This window comes from Protomyctophum bolini, assembly GCF_963924005.1.
Source record: "Protomyctophum bolini genome assembly, chromosome: 22".
Taxonomy (NCBI): domain Eukaryota; kingdom Metazoa; phylum Chordata; class Actinopteri; order Myctophiformes; family Myctophidae; genus Protomyctophum; species Protomyctophum bolini.
Window position 1 is genome coordinate 25,153,046 of NC_137883.1, and position 24,226 is coordinate 25,177,271.

At 42.8% G+C, this 24,226-nt stretch overlaps 1 protein-coding gene across 3 annotated transcripts in view; it reads left to right on the forward strand.

Moving 5' to 3' along the window:
• lamc3 (laminin, gamma 3) overlaps positions 1-24,226 on the forward strand; it is a 150,597-nt gene that overhangs the window by 17,003 nt on the left and 109,368 nt on the right. For all 3 annotated transcript variants that reach the window (XM_080755309.1, XM_080755310.1, XM_080755311.1), the window contains exon 3: positions 18,288-18,418. In XM_080755309.1, coding sequence (XP_080611435.1) covers positions 18,288-18,418 — 131 coding nt within the window. The remainder of the gene's footprint in view (positions 1-18,287; positions 18,419-24,226) is intronic.

Consider the following 24,226-nt stretch of genomic DNA (forward strand, 5'->3'; position numbering starts at 1 on the left):
ACGTAAGCCCTGCGGGGAGCAGCCTGCATGTGGCCCCGTGTGGCCGGCTGGAACAGATGCTGTGGTTATAAGCAGCAGAGGCGGAGCTGCTAATGGTCCTGCTGGCTGTATTTCACTGTCGTTTAGATGACATCGACCCATCGATTATAAAGCAGAGGACGATCAATAGGAGTCACAGATACACAGATTGGGCGGCAAATCTCCTCACCAGACCGGCTGCACGCCACGAGCTCCCCCATCGCCTCCCTCCCTCCACTGCTCTCTCTCTCTCTCTCTCTCTCTCTCTCTCTCTCTCGTCCCCGTGTGTTTCTCTCTAAATGACAGGAGAGGACCCAGAATTGACTGCGATTCCACCGTTAGAATAAAAGGCAGATCAATTGGCATCACGACGTCTCCCACATACGTTCTCCCATTCCGCTCTCCATGCACCAGATTTTACGGTTGATGGGTGCAATGAGAAAAGACTTGTGGATGGATGGATGGATGGATGGATGAATGGATGGATGGATCATGGATAAATTAATGGATGGACATTGGATGGGTAAATAGATGGATGGATGGATCATGAACGTGCATGGGTGTGTGTGCGTGTGCGAGAGAGAGAGAGATAGAGAGAGAGAGATTTATATGGATAGTTTGAAATGCAAAAAGCCCTGCAGCTTCCTCACAGGGGGCAGATCAACCTTGTTGTTGTGTTTTACTTAATGATGCGATAGACAAAGGGTGCCCACTTGGGCTACACAAAAAAAAATATTGAAAAAGAGCTGAAGAAAAGGGTGGGAGTGAGTGAGCGAGGGGATGAGCCATCAGAGTAACATTGTTTATTGAATATGAGATGAAGTGAGGACATTAAGTGGGAGGGAAAGAAATACATGAGCTGCATGCAGCTTTTAGTTTTAATACTTTTAATACTTTGCCAGGAAGCTGTTCAAATCTAACTTCAGGAACTGGCTATATACTATAAACTAGAAATGGAGACGACCTGGACACCCCATCATGCAGAACTGAGAGATACACTTGTAGAGAGGCTGGGGAATTGCCAGCTATACTAAATTGGGACTTGAAGGGGAGAAAATGTTTTTCTTTTGTCTTGAAGGGCCATGTTTTGTACAATAACAGTCTTTTCATTATGTCTGCCCATGATCTCTGTGATTCATAGGCTACAGTATATGCTACGTTTGTTTTTGTTTACCCCAGTCACTGATACTAAAATCTGATATTTAATTTTACATTTTTCTATGAATCTGTGACTTACACCCATACATAGATTTTTAAAAGAAAATAATTGAGAGATACAGAAAATCACCAATCCCATATATGTGCAGACTTTTAAATGATAGTTTTACACCATTGTCAGATCAGTTACGCAACTTTTGGGAAATCGAATGAAAGAAATGCATTCTGACAAGGAAGACATGATGGCAGTAGGCCGTGCATATCCACGACTTCCCAAGACGTGCATATCCACGGATACCCCAAGCCGTGCATGCCTATTCCCACTATAGGCTGAGGAAGAAATGCCACTTGACGGTTTTCAAATCAGCCTCATGGTGGCAGGCCAAGTTGCGTCACACACACACACACACACACACACACACACACACACGCGCACGCGCACACAGCACACACACCACACACACACATTGCATTTTAGATTAAAAGTTTCATATTTGTGATCGGCAAAACAATTCAGTGTTTTTAATGGCACCTCTGTCTTTTAAAACCTGTGATCATGCTGAAAGTTTGGTGTCTGATAAAAAAGTCAACATTCCAACTTCAGAATTAATACAAAATAATGAACTCAAGACAATAGCATAATTTCTATGAAGCTCTTAATGCATGATGAAAACAGTAAACAGTGCATAATGCTTCGCATCAGTAATCACAACACATTTAGCATTAATTTTATAATGACTAAAGTCAAGTATAATATTTGTGGGTTATTTACTATTTACTATAACACACCACAAGGGGGCATGCAGTAAACACGTTGGCGATGAGTCACGTCATGTGAAAGTGAATGAGCTAAGTAAACACAGGTGTGTGTAGCCTAGTGTGTTTCTGTTTGGAGCTATCGTTTGGTTTGGACTGGCGGCGGGAGATTAACATTTCTTTTTGCAAAAGCAAAGCAAAGAAGAGACAACATTATTAATAAAACACTAGACAAAACTAGGCCTAACACCTAATACAACACATGCCAAGGATTCTGCAACACAGAAGAAGTAACAAAGACAGGACTAATCAAGAACGAATCAAAAGCTAAGGTAGGCCTGTGCACCTGTTGCTAATTAGTCTGTCACGACATTATGCATGCATACTGTATGTACAGTAAGAATGCCTATTGCCTGGCTATACAGTGATACAAGCCCATTGTAATGCATTGTATAGACCTGCTGCTGGCGTCCAAAAAGGGTTGTTTTGCATTTCATTTGGATGATTGTCAGCCCACTAGCACAGGGGAAGGAGCTTGAATGTATTTACCTGTTGCTATTAGGCCTATTATTACTATAGATAAACCTTAAACCAACTGGTGAAAGACACTGAAGAAGGGAGGGGTTGAGAGCGGTTTAAAACCCATTTGGGGCGGGAACCCCTTTTGGTGTTAGCATTATTTATGTTATGCTTTAGCTATTGAAAAATAGCAGACCTATACAAGCTCATATATAGCGCGCCACCGAGCGCTATGAGCTTGTAGTGTAGGTCTGTTATTTTTGAAAAATCGAAGTATGACTGACATATAGAAACATAGCTTTTTCATAAAACTGTCAGGATGTAGAAGACATTTTTAGGATCTGATCTCAGGTCAAAATATATAGCTGCTGCTGCTGCATGTGTGCTCATATAGCAAGCAGCCCACCATGAAGCGTCAGTATTGGGCAATTTGGGCAGTAGCATGACCTTGAGTGCATTGTTGTGATTTTAAATACAACACAGTTGCATTGTCAATTATGTATGATATAGAGCACTGACTGGACGGTGGCTGTTGTTACTTAGGCTACAGATAAGATGATGATGATAACCAGTAAGACGCCTGAGGGCGAGAAGCGACCCCGCCCTAAAGGGCGAGGTTGCATGCATGCACAACACTGCACGCATCCGCCTGGGTGGCGGCAGACTGCTGGGCGAGCGCTGGCGCTTTGGCATGGGGGGGGGGGGGGGGGTCAGATCAACATGTGGAATGAATTCTGTACTGGCCATATATGGAGCGTGTCTTGAGTGTACAGGGTTTGATGAGGTCAGATCAACATGTCGGAACAGGTCAGCTCCATATATGGAGATCTAAGGAGTGGCAGCGGGGGCAGCTCCAAGTGTGTCCGTGGTGGTGGCGGTGGTGTTGTTGAGGAGCGACAGACTGCTGCTTGTAGGCCTGCTGTGATTGGCCAGTAGTTGTTGCGTGCATGCTTGTTTCGTGCACACGCCCGCGACTCACCAGACCTGGATTCGGTTTAGCTTTTTTTTTTTTTTGCTGTGGCGCCCCTCTTGAGCAGACCTGTAGCAGACCTGTCGTTGCTCTAGGCAACAACGTGTGTGTTCCTCGCTCCACGTTTGCAAGGCCCTTAATTGTGCACTTGAACTGTTGTATCCTGTACCTGGCTGGACAACATTGTGGGTGTTTGCATTGTATCCAGTACAATGCAAATACAAAATGGCCAAAGTACAATATGGAGGGTTTTGTCCCAAAAAGAAAAAGTATATATACAGGTACTGTAAGCTCTGTTGTGTGCAACAACGACTAAAAAAAAAAGTTGTTTACAGATTCGAGGCATTTGACCTGGCAGTTCTAGTTTTGTTTTGTGTTGTTTTGCTTTGCTGTCAATGTTCAGGGCTCTGAAAGCCTCGGGGAAAACTCTTCTCGAGTATTTTTGTGGTGACCTTCGTGACACCGCAGGCGCTTGTCTGTCCACATTGTTCCAAAAGAAAAAGTCCAATGCTAGGGTGATTTGTGCTCCCCCCAGCTCCAAACACCTGTTGTCGTATGAGATCTGTGATGGACGGCTCCGTGGTGTTGCTCTACTGACCGCACCATGCACCACCCCGACTCGCGAGTCCTGGTTGGAGCTATTTCCGTGGCAGAGACATTGATGGACCCTGTCAGGATGCTCTGAGTAGTAGCAGTAGTAGTGGAGTGGAAGGATTTCACCACCTTTTCTTTCAGGCCATTGAATTCTCTTCTCTCTGCTGTCTGGAAGTGATGCAGGTGTTGCCTAGCCTTCTACAAAGGCTATGCAAGTTACAGATACTAGTACACCTGAGCCATTAATACTCATTATAGAGAAAAATAAGAACCCCTGCAAGAGACTAGTGGGGAATGACGTTCTACTGAGATGCACTCGGGGTCTATAGAGCGTCGCAGTCCCGCCCCCTTTCATGACAACGCCAAGCCCAGGAAATAATTCCCAATGCATTTTTCCCATAGACATTTCAAAAAGTATTTATTTAAAGGCGTACAAAGCCAACTCGAGTTGTGACAAATCATGACAATAAACACAATATTTTGGACCAAACAAATCATTACAAAGAAGAAAAACATTATTTGTTCGGCCCGAAAAATGTTGTTTGTTGTCATGATTTCTCACAACTCGAGTTGGCTTTGTACGAGGCTTAAAAGGTCTTTAAATAAATACTTTTTGAAATGTCTATGAGGAAAATGAACGGGGAATCATTTCCTGGGTTTGATTAATCCACACCACTCTCAATGGCAGGTACAGTAGACCTGTTCCATGATTACATTCCAAACGTACTGACAACTATCGGATTTGGCATGTGTGCAATGACAACTAAAATCTTTGTGGAGCATGCTGCATCCAGGGCTCATGTAATATTGTATAACTGCTGGACCTCACAGTAGATTTAGACATTAGTGTACAAGCTTACATTAGCTTAGTAATGATAGACCTGCTGGTTATTTGCAGGGTGCGTTGGAAGATGCATTAACTTCCTGACTGTGCCAGAACATCATATACTGTATAGACCTTTCAACCCATTGCAATGCGAGGACAGAAATAACCGTGGAAAACAAACAGAAAATCATGAAATCACAAGCATGAACTAATTCATCACAGCATTGGAGTTATGAGAACACGCATTTTGAATGATATTGGAAAATGTTTAACACCACAAATCCCCTGGCGCCCAATCTTTCCAAATGAGGGTCCGTGACAAATGAAAATGTTTGAGAGCCGATCAACTGTATATACTGTATATATATATATATATATATATATATATATAGGCTATACAGAATGGGACGGTGCACGCTCCAACTCAGTGTACATCTGTGGGAGCATCAGCTGCCAAGTGTTGGCATGTCTTTCAGACTGTTTATACACCTTTGAGTTATTATCAGTCTATTGTCTTCTGTTCCAACCCTGAGGAAGGCACATTTTACTGCCAAAACGTTGGTGTTCTTCTATGATGTCCTAAAACAATTTGAAGTTATTTTAGTTTTTTGTACCCTTTTCTCCCCAATGTACTCGTTGTTGCCAGTTAATTAATCCATTAGTCCATGAGCCAGACCCCCCTAATTTGTGCGTTAATTAAATGCGTGGGGAAATCCTTGTTTGCATTTTTGACTAGCTGTAGTGTACAATACATCTCTACTTCACATTTTTGTATGATAACCACCACAGACTAGCAGCTTAGTGGTAGTTATCATGCAATTGAATACATGCATATATTGTGTTGTCACACACAAACAAATATATGATTTAGGATTAGGGTTAGTTAGTAGATTATATCAGTCTTGTCTTCTGTTCCAACCCTGAAAAAGGCACACTTTACTGCCAAAACGTTGGTGTTTAATTGCTATGATGTCCTAAAACAATTTGAAGTTTTTTTTTTTTACCCTTTTCTCCCCAATTTAGTCGCTATGCCAATGAATTAATCCATGTGTGTTTTGTCACTGCTGTTCCGACACGTTTTTGGATGTGGTTTCTACCCAGCAGCAACGATATGTAAATTAGCACTTAGCAGTGGCATTTTGTATTTCCGTCAATCGTACAGAAATCCCCGGCCTGACAAACAAGCTTTGTATTATATGTAGCCGCTGAACATCTTTAAAAAATATATAAACCTTTAACTACTGCGTGCACTCTTAAAGACATGCCACTGTCGAGTGGAATGTAATAACCGCTAACCTAATACTCCTCTGACAGAGGAACGAAGGCCTCTCCATCTTCCTATCCTTCAGAGAGCAGTATGAAGTCGAAAAATGAGAGCAGATCGCTCTTCTGAAATGAATTGTATTCATAAATACGTGAATCCTTTTAAGTGCTCTTACCTGGCCAGCCTTATATACAGTCAAAAGGAAAGGCACGCGTATGTAGCAAAATGCAGGATTAAAGTCCTTCTCTTACTTCCAGGATTGTCAAGCAGGAGGATATTATAAAATGATCTCTGCCGCATGTTGTTCCGTGTGGCGTCATGTAAACCATGCCATTTCACGCCGCAGTGCGTGGCCTATACTGTACAATACATACGGCTCATACAGAGGCATGCATATTTCATAAGGCTTAAAGCAGGAAATTGCATCCTGACTGTTTTATTAGCATTTTAATCCCTCTGTATAGTAGAATTGCGCCCGTGTGTATGTCTGGGTCCGGGTGGAAATGCCACTTTACATACTGAACGTATACTGTCCTCCCCAATTCATGTTAGGCTATAATATGTCCTGCTTTCAATACCTCTTTGTTTCTCCTGGCTTTTTTTTTTTTTTTACAGAGCAGTGGTTCTCCAACATTTTGATTTCAAAGGAAGCCTAAATCTTCTCCTATGTTATGGGGTCCCTTTACACAACTCCATTTCTTGTCAAGGACCCTATATGTATTTTGCCGCGGAACCCCAAAATGTTTTGTGTCTCGGCCCTCCAGAAGCAATATAGACATTTTCACGTTTTTATTTATTTATAAAAAATATTTTTGAATTGCCGAAGCATAAAAAAATGGTTAAAGTGAATGATCGTGACGCTTAATTTCCTTGTTTTGTTTTTAATTCTCAATAGGCCTACAGTAGCCTATGTAAAGCACTTTGAGTCTTCTCTGTGAGAAGGGGCTATAATATAAAATTGTACGTACTTGCACTATATTCCCGGTAACTAATTTAACTGGGGACCCCTTGGAACCCTTCCCCCCCACCCCTCAAGGACCCCTGGGGCGTGAGAACTTGAAGTGAACCACTGTTTTAGAGGTCGTCACAATAATAACATATATATTGGTAGATAAAGACAAAAGGGGTCGTGTTTGGGAGGTTGATAATAGCGACATAATCCCACACGTGTGTTCCACGCGCTCCACCCGCCACCTCTTCATCAATCATGTCGCGTCGGTCGGTCCTCATGGTGACATCAATCAGACGCGTTCTGATGCCGTTATTTGTCACCGTCTGACAAAACGGTCAGGGATTTAATTTATACACTGCCGTCGCGCGGCGGTACGTACGTGTCACTCTGCCGGACATATAGCAGACCTATAAGCTCACAAATGTGTCGCGAAGCGATGCTTTGTGTGCTTGTAGATCGGCTGTTTTTGACGCCTGCCGGCGGCAGTGTGCATGTGAAGTATACGGCAAATCGGTGCTTAAACGCGCAGCGACACCGTCTAACAAGCTGTTTAGATGTTTGCTTGGAGTGATGCCTTACTTCAAAGGGCCCTCTGTTGGGACGTTTGTAAAAGCCAGCTGTTTTTTCTCCCCGTCTTTTTCCTGATATATTATACACTCACTCAGAAGATGAATGCTGAGGTATGATGAATTACATTTTAATTTGCTCAGTCATCCATTAAAATGGTTTGTCTCTCTTTCTCTCTCTTCCCTGCCAAGCCTTCCAAGCTCTCTCACTCACATTACATGTGCACGCACACATGCACACTGACTGCACTCTTTGTCCCACGGAACCTGTGTGGTGGCAAATTGGAACTCTATTGTATTGAATGACAATGAGTAAAAGGTGGGCATGCAGGGAAGTACGTACATGCATATTGAGAGGGTACAAACCTATAACCAATTTATCCATTCTGGACGGGAATTCCCTTTTGGTGTTTTAAACATTATGTTATATACTTTAGCTATTGAAAAATAGAAGATCTACAAGCTCATAGCGTGGCACCGAGTGCTGCGCTACGAGCTTGCAAATCTTTAGAGAGAGAGAGAGAATATTGGTGATATGACAGTTTAGTTGGTGGAGGGACAATGGACATCCTGTTCTTGGCAATGACACGCTGGTAGTGGTTTCTGTGATTTCCTTGTCGTGGTATATAGGTGAGGTCACAGGTGTTGTCGCTATCAGTTTGGAAACCTTGTAGAGTATATCCAAAACCCTTCCTTTTTAATTTAATATTGAGTGGTGCAACCACTCCTATATAGGCAGCTACAGTATGTGTGTCCCTGGGTCTCTGGGTCTGTCCCTGGGTCTATCTGAGCACGAAAAATAGCCAACATATTGGGGTACTGTTGCACCACTCTCTTCAGACATGTCTCATTTGTTTTTATATAGATCTGTTCTTTTCACTACTATTGTTTGACACTATCGTATGACAGAGTCAGATTTACAAAAAATAACAAGAAAAAAGAGGCTAAAAGTTGAGTGGAGATACAAGGTTTCTGCCTGACAGTAACAATATATTGCTCTGTGTGCGCGCGTAATCATCTATTTATGCTTATGAGCACGTTCATTAGACCATACACATAGTTAGCATTTTGCAAAGGCTGACTCATTGCTAGTCTATTAGAGGCCTAAGCCTATCCGTAACCCATTAAAACCTCAGACCGATTCTACAGAATGTCTTCAAAATCAGTAGTTCTCAAACGTTTTTGTGCCGAGGACCCCCCCAAAATGATATGCATTTGGCCGCGGGCCGGACCCCCATCTGAAAACGTTTTGTACCTGGCTGGGACCCCTAGAAGATTTGTGTTTAAAATAAATGCAATGTGACTTGTGACGCAATGTAAGCTTGTAGATTTTTGAGAACCACTGTTCTAAATCCTGAGAGTTTTTTGGAGAAAAAAAAGTTTGTTGAGTTTTCTGGAAAAACTAACTTTTGTTGCTATACCAGTGGTTTTCCACAAGTGTTCCTTGAGGTGGTCCCCAGCTAAATGATGGAGAGTTGGTAACCAAATGGACCATTTTTTATATCTTTAACTCTTGAAAGAGTTATGGTACATTATTGATAAACCTCTGCATTACTTAATTTACAAGAAGGCTACACAATTACAGAATGTAGAAGAATAGTTATTTTGATCAACGTTTACCTGTTATATCTCCTAATGGTACCAACATCAATACAGCATGGATAGTGGACAAACTATTTTTCAACGACAACTAAATATTCTTTAGTTTTGCCTCGAGAGGCAAAAAAAAGTCATCAAATGGTAGTCCGTGGCTCAAATGCTGAATAAATCGGCCTTGATATGAAAATGTTGTATACAATAATTAAGTACACAGATGCTTTCCTGGTGTTAGTGGCTTAAGTCAGCACAGCAAGCAGCATGGTATAGTATTCAGAGGTAATTTCAGGGGACCGAATGAAAGTTAATTAAGCTTTTGCTGGGCTTTGCACAAATAATAAGTTATGGGCTGACTACTAATTAACCTTTCGGGAAACTGCTTCTTTTTTTTCCCTTTCCAGTGCAGCATACGTGATATCTACAACTATACAGTATGTGTCTGACTCGCATTGCCGAGCATATAACGAATAGCTCTCTACCCTATGACGATAGTCGCTGATGATTTGTGGGAGCGCTACTTATCATGAACATGTAGCACGGTTTATCATTTCATAACACATAATATTACCGTACAGTATATCGTTGCTGTCCGTATCTCCATGTTTCAACTTTTTAAATGTATTTATGTTTTTGGTAAATTAATGCCTTAAGACTGCAGAGGACTATATAGGTTCACTTGTTTTTTGGGGGATTGTGGATTATGGTTCGTAATCCCTCCTGGTGTGATTTACTGACAGTGTGATGTGAGTTCTTGTCCTAGTCTAGTCTTCTTTATCTTGTCTTGTTTTTATTTTGTCCCTGTCTTTTGTCCTATAGTCTAGCCCATTTAGACCTACATTTGCACTACATTTTCACGATTCTTTTTTTTTGCAGACCTACAAGCTCATAGCGCGGCACTGGTGCTTGTACTGTAGATCTGTTTTTGTGATAGCTAAAGTATAATGCTTAAAACACCAAAGGGGTTCCCCCCAAAATGGGCTAGTCTTCTTTATCTTGTCTTGTGTGTTTCTCTTGTCCCTATCTCTTGTCCTAGTCTACTCTTTTTTTTTTTTGGACAGCGCCCGAGGCCGGTGTAATAAATCCCGAACCTGCTGTATAATGACCCATTTCTCCAAAAGTAACACAGTGGGTGGGGGTGGCGTCAAAATCATATGTTGGCTGGCAATTGGCAGTTGGCTTATTGGCTATTCAAAAATAGCAGATGGTCAGGCTCACCGTGTGCGTCATTTTGTGCGCTTTATCTGCTATTTCTGAAAATATTCGAAAACTATCTAAAATGTTGAATAGTTTTGAATAATTTTTAACCCGGACATTCTCTTCTGGACTGGAGGTCCCTGTCACAATACATTTTCAGATGGAGGTCAATATACAGCCAAATACATCAATGTGGGGGTCCTTTTCAGAACCACTGAACAGGACGGTTAACGGACATGCAAGGTTTTTTGCTGAAAATGATGAGCTATGATAAAAAGTTGTCAAAATGTCCCACCTACCTCAAAACCTGACCCCATTTAGAATTATTGTGTGAAATGCTATATAGGTCTACACACAGTAGCTACACAAGTTTGTTCTGTTGAAAATAAGAGAATGAATGCAATTTTCAATTTCAAACATAAAACATGTAATTGCTATAAAATGTTTCAAAGTTTTTTCATTTTCTCCTCAATTTAGTCATTATGCCAATTCCCCCATAGTCCCTGCTGTTGTGCAAGCTGCCAAATTACTTTATTATTATAATTTTTTGCTTTGTTTATAGACTTTTTTTTGTTTAATTGTTCTGCATCAGTTACAGATACACAAGCTCACAACACGTCACAACATACCGTAGCACCGGGCGTGAATTGTGAAGTTTGCAGATCGGCTATTAACCAATCTGGGATCCCTCGCACGGTTTTTGTTTTTGCTACCCCGAGACCCAAATCCACACTGTAAAACGCAGTGTTCATTTTACTCTGACTCTGTGACTGTGAGTGTCAACCCATAATAAGGGTCCATGTCATTCTGTTGGTTTCACTGTGGGCTACAGACCCCGTAGCAGTCCCATGTGGACGCTCTGGCGGTCCCCGAACCAGATGTTGAGAACCAGTGATATAAGGCTCTGTAAGTGGTCTAACCTTTTTAGCTTTTTGAGGGCAAAGCGTGCACCGAAAATGAACGGAAGCTTTTATTGTATTATTATTATTGTATTGCCTCCGTCTCGTGTTCAAAACCTCATATGTCCAAAACTGTTACAGCTTTGCGGTGCGTTTTTTCCGCGCTTGTCGATCTGCTACTTCTGATGAAGTAAAAATGTGGACATAAGAGGTTTCTTCTGCCCCGACAGCGATATTATAGTTCAGTGATCATGGTATGTAAGTGAGATAATCAACTCCTAGGTGTGTGTTAAAGAGTATTTTTTTAAAGGCACCTTTCATAAGCACCCACTCAGACATCGCGTCTTAAAAGCCTTCGTAACACCCCCCCTATAGGAGCTGATGATCGCTTACTTTACTTACAGTATACCAGACAATAATAACTTAAGCATCAGTGAGTGAACAGTTGGGAGTGTCACGTGTGACAGCATGAACATTCCTTTATATTCCATCAGCTGTGCTCATGCTTTATACTACTATACCACTCCATTACTTATCAGAGTCAAATATTGCGATTTGTATTGCACTACACTACACTAGCATTAGTTACATGTTACTTTGCAGATTTATATTGCTAGACCTGTGCTCGTCGGGCACCGGCCTACTTGGGAACAACTTAACAAGTTGGGAACAATGCGAATCGGGAATGCATACCCCACCCTAGAAAGAGGATAATTAAAGCTTTTCGTACAGCTGCAATGTCAATGTTGAGTGTGACGTCATTTAATACAATCAGATAGGACTTTTCTGTGTTGATGTATGGGCTGTCGATGGCAATGCGGCTATAGTTACCCTGCCTTTAACTTAATGGCAAGATGGCCGTGGTCTGCATAAGGTGGGCCCATGCCGCCCATCCAACTCTAGGTGTGAGGACAGCGGTCCAAGAACTCAGAAAACCTTGTGAAATTGGACATTCCTGATTCCAATGTTTTGTACTTTTACAAAGTAAAATGTTTAACTTTTACTTGTAACAGATTTTCTTTTTTACCCGAGAAAAGAACAAGGAGTACTTCTTCCTCCATGGCGGCTGTACAACATTTAATTGTGTTTCAACACAACAACTTTAAGGATGATGGATGTACCGGGAAAGCAGAGAAGGTAGAAACAGAACATTGTGCAACGCAGAGCATGAGAGAGAGAGACAATAACCTCGCTTTCGGACAAAAAAACTTTTATCTCAGCTTTTTAATCTTTTTACTTCTTTCTTTTAATTTCATTAATCCTATTTTATATTTTGTTGCAGTGGTTCTCAAACATTTTCAAGTTAACGACCCCCAAATGGATATGTATTTGGCTGTGGACCCCCATCTGAAAATGTTTTGTGCCAGGGACCTCCAGAAGCAAAGATTTTGTTAGAAAGATTCACTTTAAAAATATCGATCGATCGAAGAGATAAATCATATTCAAAGATTTGCATAAATTTCCAAGATTTTTCTAAAATCGTACCTGTGCGAACTGAGTGGTGGAACAACAACACATTGCGAGCTTGTGGATCTCCTTGTTGGCAGAAAAAACAAACATTTTGGGGAAATTGTCTTTCCTATAATGACATGCCCAAAATAGGGACAAAGTGTTTAAAGTGCTTACGTTTGTGAGGTTTTTATACATACAGAATGTACGAATTTTGTCTGTTTTGGCTGAGAATGTGGGACTCTATCCGTGTTTCAATGTAGCCTCCAGACGAATCTGCCATTGCAAAACAAATTGCCCCAGTGATATTGTCTGGCTACGCAAGGCTAGACCCCTCAAGGAGATGGATTGCTGAGGCGGTGCGCAACACCTATAGCATCAGCTCCCAGTACTTACCACACTCTTAGTTACCCAAGCTGTGCTACTCATACGATGAGTTTTCAGTACCCGGTATTGAACCCAGAACCCAATTGTCGTCCAGAGGCAATTGGCCCTTAGCTAAATCCCACCCCAAAAGCGATTGTCCAAATGCCAATCCAAATAGTTTCGCAACCGTTGCTATGCTGGGCACGCTTTCGTCACCTCATAGCTCTGTCAGTGTTATATTGCATGGCTGTGTTGTTGAACACATACACAGCTTAACGTCGGGGAAAGTTACACGGCAGACCCACCCAGGTGATGGCAATAATACCAATCAACGTAGTCTTACCATGCATTACAAACTCGTCGTTGAAGTTGATTGAGTTGGATACTGTTTCTCCCTCTATCATTTCCTCGTATTTCTAGTTTATTGAAATAATGTGTCATGCACATTTGTCCAGTGCATAGCCTACTGCAGACCTAGTTGACTAGATTAAAAAAACATTTTGAAGTCCTATCTACTGAAATGACTTGTATGGAGAAATCCCTCCATTTAATGTGCTCGATGCATCTCAATGGGCGAGAAGCACAGCTTGCCAAGTCTCCTCTCTTAGTAACTGTTGCTAACGTGCCTTTTGGACAAGGGCGGGTTGGGGAGGGACTTGGCGAAGGGCTAATTAAGTAATTACGTTTATTCTATTTACAGAAAAGTAAGTTTTGGACCTACAAGGTTTCCCCACTGACAGCAGTGCAGAGATGAGTCTACTTTGGTCTCCACATTTCCGCACCCAGAATGAGAATGAGTAACCCACTTATCCAGCAGCCGTCTGTTGCTCTGCTCTGACCTCTTCACCTCGAGGTGGATCCTCCAAACCGTTCTCATCATTTTCTTCCGTCCCATGGTTTATCAACCTTTCCACCCCTCGTTTCATCTTATGTCATCTTGAGAACAAGACCAAAAATGAAGAATGGGCACCGGCCCGCTCTGCTTCCGAAGCAACATCCAGGGCATCGGTGTAGGTGCAGAATCATCGGCACCACGTTGGCCTGAGTGGAGCAACAGTACTCCTATTCTGCTGCACTAGAGCTTACTGTCAGTGGTGGAAAAGGTATCAATAAGTAAAGGTTCCGGTAGTACAAAAATATTGATGTCAAAATGTACTTAATGTACCAAAAGTAAAAAAAAAAAAAAGTGCTCATTTTGCAGAATGTCCTATTTCACAAGCTTTTGAATGTATTCAAATATTTGGTATAGGACTGATGTGGTTAATTTTTGTTTTGTAATAATCAAAATAATCAAAATATCAAGCTAAAGTTATGAGTGCACTTATACTAGAGACGTTACATTACTACTTAATGGGTCAACTCCATCTCGGTGAACCAGGAAAACCAGACAGATTTCTTTCTTTAACCCATTCTGACCGGGAACCCGTTTTGGTGTTAGCATCATGTTATGCTTTAGCTATTGAAAAATAGCAGATCTACAAGCTCATAGCGCGCCACCGAGTGGCGCGCTACGAGCTTGTAGGTCTGCTATTTTTGACAAATCGAAGAGCGACTGACATTTTTTGAATCTGATCTCAGGTCCGAATGGGTTCATCAGACCAGTGTGTGTCCAGTGGAAAACCTCGTATGAATCTGATCTCAGGTCAGAATGGGTTAACAAAGAAAGAAACGTACGAGCCCCTGAGTAGGCCACGGTAAGACAAATAAATGATCTCTTCCGGACGAGATAATTTATTTTTCTTACCATGGCCACTCATCTTATCTTGTCCGGATGAGATATTATCTTGTCCGGACGAGATAATTTATTTTTCTTATCATGGCCACTCAGGGGGGCTCCGGTGAAGGGTAATGTAAAAACAAAAAAAGTTGTGAGTTCACACAATGCGCTTAGAGCTTGTACAGTAGATCGGCTATTTTTGGCAGGCGACCCACCGTCCTACGCTGGAGAATAAATCCAGCTTAACACGCTCTCGGTGCATCGAGAAAAAACAGGAGAGATAAGGTTACCAGGACCTGGACCATACAGTATACTGTAGTAGACAGAAGAAAATTGGGGCTTTAGCAAAGCATGGCACAGGAAAGCAAAAGGGTCACGTAGAAAAAAGTACCAGAAGTTGATTGAGTGCAAAGGACAGGGAAAGTTGGGAAAAGAAATGGGCAGACCACAAGGAAGTATACAGAGGGGCCATATGGGGTTATACGGCTGGCAGGGGGACGAGCTGAAATAATGGGGATATAATGAGGATGATGTAAGAACAAGCCAAGGGGATTATGCTGGAGGAGAAATCACTTATTGTGGAGGAAAAACACAAACAACAAACAACAAACGCGAGAAAAAAAGAGACGACACTGCGGCAATATAAAACTTGGCAGCAAACAAATAATGCCCCTCCTCCCCCGTATCTCCTCCTCCTCCCCCTGATACGATTTAACCAATTTTGAGCGGGAACCCCTTTTGGTGGTTACATACATTATGTTATAATATAGCTATTGAAAAATAGCAGATCTACAAGCTCATAGCGCGCCACCGAGTGGCGCGCTATGAACTTGTAGGTCTGCTATTTTTGAAAATTCGAAAATCGAAGAACGACTGACATAGAAACATAGCTTTTTCAGAAAGCTGTCAGGATATAGAAGACTTTTTTTTAAATCTGATCTCGGGTCAGAATGGGTTAAGCTACTGTGTGTTGTGGATGCTCTGCCGTGGAACAGGAACAGGTAGACGGGACAGAGTGAGCGGGAGGGAGAGAGAGAGAAGGAAGAACGCAAATAATGGAAGGTAAAGAATAAGCCAAGTACACGCCGCAGCGGAGTCGAAGATAAAAATGGGGGTCAAGTAAGGTGAACGTGAAGGAAACGACACGCAGCAGCTGATCAGAGAGAGAGAGGCAACTTTTTTTAAACGAATGGCTCCGGAGAAAGTTTCTGTCTGTTTCTTGGCTGGTTTATCGGGGCTTTGGTAGGAAATGTTGAGAGAGAAAAAATATATAAAGCCTGATTTAGAAAACGGACGATCTTTAAGCTCACAGCGCTTCGCGTCGTCACACGCTGTGAGCTTGGAGATCGGCTGGTTTCGACGCGCGACACCGGCACGCGGAAAAGTACAAATCACCTTTAATCCAGTGCTTTTTTGGAGCTTGTCCCATGAGACATACTGAAACTAGGTGGAGCGGGAGGGTGGAACGCGCAGGGCTCCAGACTGAAGACGTGTGCAGGGAAGAAGGGGTCTGCACACGATTCCTGCTTCGTGCTCCATATTGCGGTGACCTGGCAAAGCCTGTGGGGAATCCAATAATCCCGTAAAAAGCCACCTTGCCCGCAAGCTCCATTACTCTTATAACTGAGCGATATGCTTTTCATATTACATGCCATGGAACGAATCCTATAATTGATCATGAAGAGCTGAAAGACTAACATAATCAAATTAAATCACGTTGAGCTCTGTGCCTCCTAAAAGATATCGTCTCTTTCGGGTGGAAACCTCACATGTCCAAAACTATCTTCTTTTCAGGGATTCAGATTCGGATTCAGAAAAGTAGCAGACATACGAGCTCATAATGCTCAAAAGTAGCACGATGTGCTACTTTTTATGCTTTTGTGTTAATTTACAAAAAATAACACAGCCACGGCGGAGTTGAATAACAAAGTGGCTTAATTTATAACGTGAAACACGGAACACGGAATGACACCTCCTCGGAACCGTCCAAATCTCTCTCTCTGCAGACACTTGTTTGGTGTGATGTATTACAGCTTAAAGGAAGCCCTCGCCGCTGCAGTAAAACTTTATTACCAATTACTCTTTTAAATGGGCTCTGCTTCTAAAGGGGCCTCTTCTCATTCTGCGGAGCCAGACGGGTCATGGGCAGTGTTGCCATGTCCGCTTATTATAAGTGACTCTGGGCTTGTTTTTCTGTAGTCGCTTGCAAATATTGGTGAGGCTTGTTTTAAGTGTATAGTTGCTTATTTGGGCTTTCTTGTCTGTTTTCCTGTGAAGGACCACGACATGAATTAAATAATTGTCTGCGTATCCCCACCTGAAAACATTTTGTAATTTTTGTTAGCACATTTGTGTTGTTAAACATTACATTTTTTCCACTTTTTTCGCCCAAGAATGTTTGTGAAAATGGTAGATCTACAAACTCACAACGCAACGCCCATTAAGGGCAGGAACCCATATTTGGGGTCTTGTCTTCCAAGATGAGAACCGATGTTTGAGTTGTTGCTAGTATGTATATATTGTTTTAAAAATTTTGAATAAATATGTGAAGTTTTTCAGAAAACTCGGGTCATGATTTGGAAGGCATTTTATCTTAGACTCGGCCTCACAGGTCTAAATGGTTTAAAGTGCTCGTGCGATATATTCACTTTTTGGGTCTTGTTTTCATAGACCTGGTCACAAACTCTGGCAACACTGGTCATGTTCTCTCCGTTTGAAAGATGCGGGGCACTGTGGCTTTCTGGACGCACCCTGTGTGGTCAGATACTTGACATTCCGAGACACGGGTCTGTTGGGCTGTCATGGAGCTCACATTATTGTAACATCTGGTCTAAATAAGGAACACATGTGTGTGTCTGTTCTTAACCTGTGTGTGTGTGTGTGTGTGTGTGTGTGTGTGTGTGTGTGTGTGTGTGTGTGTGTGTGTGTGTGTGTGGGGAGAGAGAGAGAATTTTAAGATATCTCCATATACACAACATAAACCAGGATGTACATATGAAGTTTCAAGTTAGGCATAATGTGCATACTGTACAGTACAGACACAAAGGTGGTGACTGTGACAGACATATGAATATGAATGAGAAGACTATATTAGAGTGCCATGGATTATTAACCGCTTGAGCCCTAAGCGTCCCTGTTCTGTGATCACAGAACCCCTGGTGGACGATGCACCAGGGGTTCTGTGATCACAGAACCCCGGGTGGACGATGCACCAGGGGTTCTGTGATCACAGAACCCCGGGTGGACGATGCATTTTTACTCAAGTAAACTTTGAATTCCGGACTCTTACTTTTTATATTACACGTACAGTATTGATACTTTTACTTCAGTAAAGTTTTTTTTTTAGTATACTACTTATCTTTTCCATCTTTCCAAGTAGCCGTGCGGTGCAGCAAACTTCCACCTCACCTCTCTCTCCCACGTGTGCCTCTATTTGTGTCCAGGAGTGGGTGACAGCCACCGACCTGCTCGTCTCCCTGGACAGGCTCAACACCTTCGGAGACGAGTTCTTCAAGGACGCCAAGGTGCTGCGCTCCTACTTCTACGCCGTCTCCGATTTCTCCGTGGGTGGCAGGTAAGAGACGTGTGAGGAATGGGCCCTCCTGTGAACATGTCACTACATGTATACAGATACGCATGCCGCCTCTCCATCCCTGCAACGCGTGAAGGCGGTGTCTCTCTCACTCCACGCTTTGCCCCTATTTATATTTTCACCTGCACAGTCCCCAACACTAGTGTGGCTCCGACAAGATAACTTTATATTCACCGTTGTGTTTTCTTATTTTTTTTTTTTACAAAAGCTGAACTCGTATAACGGATAATGAAGCGCATGTGGTAAATACTCACACGCATTCTCACACCTTAATTGCTTAATTACGAGTCTAGGAAGGATTTGACCATCGGTTTGATGAAACGATCGAGTGGCGCGATGACGAGCACAGAGGATTTAATGAGCTTAGTGGGATGTGTTCTCTATTGATTGCTTCTCCAAGAATCAAGTCCTTATTTAAACGGGATCATTTGTATTGGGTTCTTGCCGGTAAAGTGCACACACAGACACACACACAGACACACACACACACACACACACACACACACACACACACACACACAGCTCTGGTTCCCGCGTACCCACATAAATGAATGCACACAGCATCACCTGGTGGTGACGTAATCACTAATCAGTACACGACGGTATGCAACTCCAATGGTGCTGAGTCGACCACTCACTGAGGGGTCAACTCCACTTCTGACGACACGCTTGCCTTGTTTGAACCCATGAAGAATAAGACCTGAGGCCGATTCTAAAAATGTCTTCTAGAAGTCCTAATCTAATCATTTTCTGCAGAAAAACGTATGTCATTGCCAAGGAATCTCAAAATATTTTGGAATAGCCAAAGTATAAAAATAATTAAATGAAAGTGGTTAAAATTAGTGTGATGTTTTATTAACTATATACTTTTGCTGGGGACCCCCTCGAACTCCCTCTCCAAGGACCCCAGTTTGAGAACCTATGTGCTATACAGTATAGCTAAAATCTAAAATGACACGGGTCCTTTCCCGGTTTTGATGGGTCAAATGATTTTACCAGGCTCGTCAGCCTATTACGGGTTAATGGGATCAGGTTATGGTTAGTTGGGTTAGGGATAGGGTTAGTTAGAATGGGGCCAGTCGCACCAACGGGACGTCGCAATAATGACATGGCACCGCGAGAACAGCTTTCCAGGGGGGAAGATTATTAGCAGGAACGCTGAACAGCGACGCATCAAGGGAGAGCTGCTGTCACATCAAATGGGCAACACAAGCGGTTGATTTTGCCCCCAGCTCTTCACTGGTCTCACCTGAGAGCGAATACCATTGCTGTCGGGCAGAAACCTCTTAACTCAAATTTCTTTTGAGTGGTGCAACCACTCCTATAGACAGCTACAGTATGTGTGTCCCGGCTGGCTGGCTGGGTCCGTCCGTCCCTTGCTGGCTGTCTGGGTCCATCCATCCATCCAGCCTAACACACACGCGCACACACGCACGCATGCGCGCACGCGCGCACATACACTCGCACACATACAGACCTTTCCTGTTTACATAACGGACAGCCCTCTTCAATCCAGAGCTTTCATCCTGCACAGCAGATCGTGTGACTGATAAAACATGCCGTGTGTCTGCTTATAATCCCCCCCCCCCCCCCCCCCCCCCCCTGTAGTTATTATTTTTTTTAATTCCTCACAGTAATCAGAGAGGACATGGACGCACTTTGCCATCGCAGAAATAAGTGGATGGTTAAGTAGCTGAGATGGAGCCTTCATACAGAGTTCAAACGTGATCTGACACCTGTCATAAACACTCACGATGACGGCGGGCGATGTGACAAATGACCTCAAATGTCACAACACCTGGGGGGGAGGGCTCTGCATGACAGCGTGGTAACCTCGTGCCGACAGCTTCCGTATGACTCCCCGTGCGACTGACTGCCAGTGTCACCATGCAGTGGTCACTGGTCAGTGGTACATGGGTTGGTCAGATACTACCCTCAACCAGCTGTCCACTTCAACTTCAGTCCTTATTGTCACATCATAGGTTTACACTGGGTGTGCAAAAGTCTGTGGAAGCTCCCGTCATTTTGTAGTTTTCCAATGGAAACGTGAAGAAGAGTGCCCAAATGGGACCAAAACCAACCAGATATTCAAATATTCCTGATATGAGCACAGTGACATTTAGGCTATACAGTACATATTGAAGTTGGTCAGATATTCTAGATATGACGCTCGGGTGGCGCAGTGATAAAGTCCTGGCGCATGGGGGCACAGAAATGTCAATTGGAGGAGTCAATTGGCATGACAACTACATTGTGGAGAAAAAGGGGGTACAAATAATTGTCTTCTCTAAATTATATTACATATGTATTACTGTTATGAGTAGAGTAAGATATAAATCACCGTTTCCCAATGGATCGGGACCCATCCTTGGGCGTGAAGCATTGTGAAGCTATGCTACTGTAATTGTAGATCTGACATTTTCACTGGTGTGGTTCCCGGGCAAATGTCACATTATTTTGAGCTAAGAAGGTTGGGAACCAGTACCGTACTGGTTACATGTACAGTATGCAGCCATACTGTACATGCATTGGGTGCATGGTTAGAAGAAATGGCAATAGGATGAGGCAGTTGAAATAGAAGCATACAGTATATAGCACAACAGATGTACAGTACATGAGGCTAAAATAGCTGCAGATAGATGTACTGTAGGTCTCACAAAGGTTGTCACAGAGGAATAACATATGTCAGTGCAGACGGAAGCATAGCCACATCATGAACCCTTGGGAGTCCCTATATATTGTGGCCTGCATGGGCCTGCTATTTCAAACATTTGTGGAGATTTGGCGAACATTTCAAGATCGTATTGCATTGTGAGGTTGTTGGATCGTCAATTTCTTATTTCACACATTCTTATAGCCTCATGCACATCGACTGTGGTTGCATTGATCCATATAGCTCAAATGAACAGATGCTGGTCGTGCAATGTTCAGCATCGACACCCTCCAATATGTCTTTCTCCTCACAAACTGAAGAACACACATTCGTATAGCCTGCACATCTCTTCTCAGACACTGCATAATAATCTGGTATTGAAATATTTGTATGTATATTTAAGTAGCACTGGGACTGGGAGCCACATGGCCCATAGGTCAGGACTCAGGAGATTAGCCTTGGTAGGCCCCATGGACATGGCATAGTATGTCACCGCACCATGACTTTCCTGCATGAACCCACAACGCCCAACGCTTAGCTGGGTACCTTTCATACTCTTTGGAATGACTTCTTGGCCAAGGATTGAAACCCTCAACCTCCCAGTCGGCCGCCATTGAGTTATATCGTCTCCATTCACCCCATATGGTCAATAATTAGTTATTATCGTATTTGTGCTCAGAGATGACACTGTAAGCACTTTCAGGGGCCACCAATAGTGTGTCCATAAGCAAGCCTCGTCATGGTCGAGCTACACCAGGCATTTCAAAGCGTGCGTATGTTGCGCGCGTACAGTGTGTTTGGAAAGATCCAATTAATATTAATTATACCGGCTACACCATGGGCACGCGGTAACGCGAGCACCACATAAGCAGACTTTAAACTAGGACTGAATCTAATACTCGGTGTGTGCTTATGCAGGCTTGCGTACATTACGCGCATGCACACCCGCTTTGAAAAGCCTTGTGTAGCCCGGCTGTAACCGTGATGGCTCCCCAAGCTGCTGTAGAATGGCTGCTCACTGCTCCTATAGTAGGATGGTGTAAATTCAGTGGACAAATTTAATATAATGTGCAAACATAAAAAAAAACACCCCAAGGAGTAGGTATCCCACATGGTGTTTCTGAGCACTCATAGACACAACTCTTTCTACCTCAATGGCCTGGGACCCTCTAACCACAAGGCCTCTTTAGTCCCCGCTTAACATAAACAACCTCCAATATTTTTCTCATCACAAACTGAAGGACACATTCAGGGCCTGCACCATCTCCCTCAGCACCTGCATAATCGGGTATTGATTTTTACAGGCCATATTTAGTGTCTGTTTTAATAGCGGTGAGGGAGTTCAGGTGAACTTCATTTTCATTAGTCTCTCCTACAGTAGCTGGAGGGATAATGGGTGAAGGAGGAGGATATAGTTCTGAGGTTGTTGTTGGAGCTTTGACCACTTCGGTTCTGGGGACGATGCCGGGACCATTTTTGAATAGTACTAGATCACTGTTATTTATTTTGTCAATTATTTCTTATTTAAGCAAAGAAAAGGGGACACAAATCGTGTTTTTATAGATGGATATAAATAAACTCCCACTAAACTGAGATAGGCAGCCTCTTTAAAGCACAGCTCAATACCTATTTCTTCACTCTTGCTTTTAATAGATTTTTCATCTACTCATTATTTATGCCTGATTCGCTGCCATTGTTTGCTATTATCTTCTTAATGGTGTTTTAGGTTTTTTGCTCTCATTTTAATGTTATTTGATGTTTTTGATTTTATTTTATTTTTTATGTTTTTGCTCTGTAAAGCACTTGAATGCTATATAAATAAAGTTGTATTTATTTTGTATTATTATTATTACTTAAGCCCCCATACAAAAAATATGAAAAGCAATAGGCATTTGGCAAGCTCACAATTGTGAGCTACTTCGGACACATCTCAGTTACTTGTCCGCAATTAGGGACGCCAGGTTGAAGGTGGCTAAAACCCCTCGGTCACTTCGGTTGCAATATCCCGAAAATATCTATTTGATATCGACCAAAAAATGGACGACATCAACCAGACATGTGGTTCTCAAAGTGGTGTCCAGGGGCCAGGGGGAAAAGGACCCTTAACTCATTTTGGGAGGGAACCCCTTTTGGTGTTTAGCTATTTAGCTATTGAAAAATAGCAGATCTACAAGCTCATAGCGCGCCGACGAGTGGCGCGCTACGAGCTTGTAGGTCTGCTATCTTTTGAAAAATCGAAGAATGACTGACATAGAAACTGTCATTTTCAAACAGACATTTTTAGAATCTGATCTCAGGTCTTATTATGGGTTTCTTGAGAAGGACTGATCCAGATTAACATGGGTGTGGGGCTGTGTAGTTGTTGTTGTTGTTCTTGGCACCTCATTGACAACCAAAATAAGTGGGCTGCAGGCATCAGGCACACATCTGGATCCGGGACATCTGGCTAATTGTGACAGAATCTGCCTCTCGGTGACAAGTCCCTGTCCTCCAACACAACTCCACAACATACTGTACGTAGATGGAGAACCCACTGCGCTGCTATCGCACAAGACATGAGCATATATTGTATGCTCATGTGGTATATTTTCAACAGAGTCCCCAAGATATTTAGGCTTAATCGGCGAAGAAAGTGAAGCAGCTGAAGTTGATCCTCAGTTGGTCATTTATTTTAAAGTACAGAGACAATTATGAGGCGCAATCATTTTGTACGCACCAAATTGACTGCCCCCTGTCCCCTGTCCCCGTTAGCCATGCAAAAAACTATGGCTGCCATTTTCCAAAATGGCTGCTGACAAAAGACACTTTATTAGTCAGGGAGCCTGTCGCCCACATTTTGATCTGGTGATTATATGCTTATCAATTATCTCATAAATTCCAGTGGGATGTAGAAGTGCCGTAATATCAGCAATGGGAGTTGCAGCACAAGCCTCGACACAGTAGAAGAGACACAGCTGTAAGGTTTTTAACTGATGAGTGGATGTTGGTTGGCTGGCAAATAGGCCTACATGCATGCGTGCACACAGCCACACACACATACACACTCACAACGCAGAAGTGTTTGCAGCTCTTTAGTTTCAGGGACAGCTGGTGCCTTACAAGAGTCACCAGCAGCACACACTCACACCGTGGAGTCA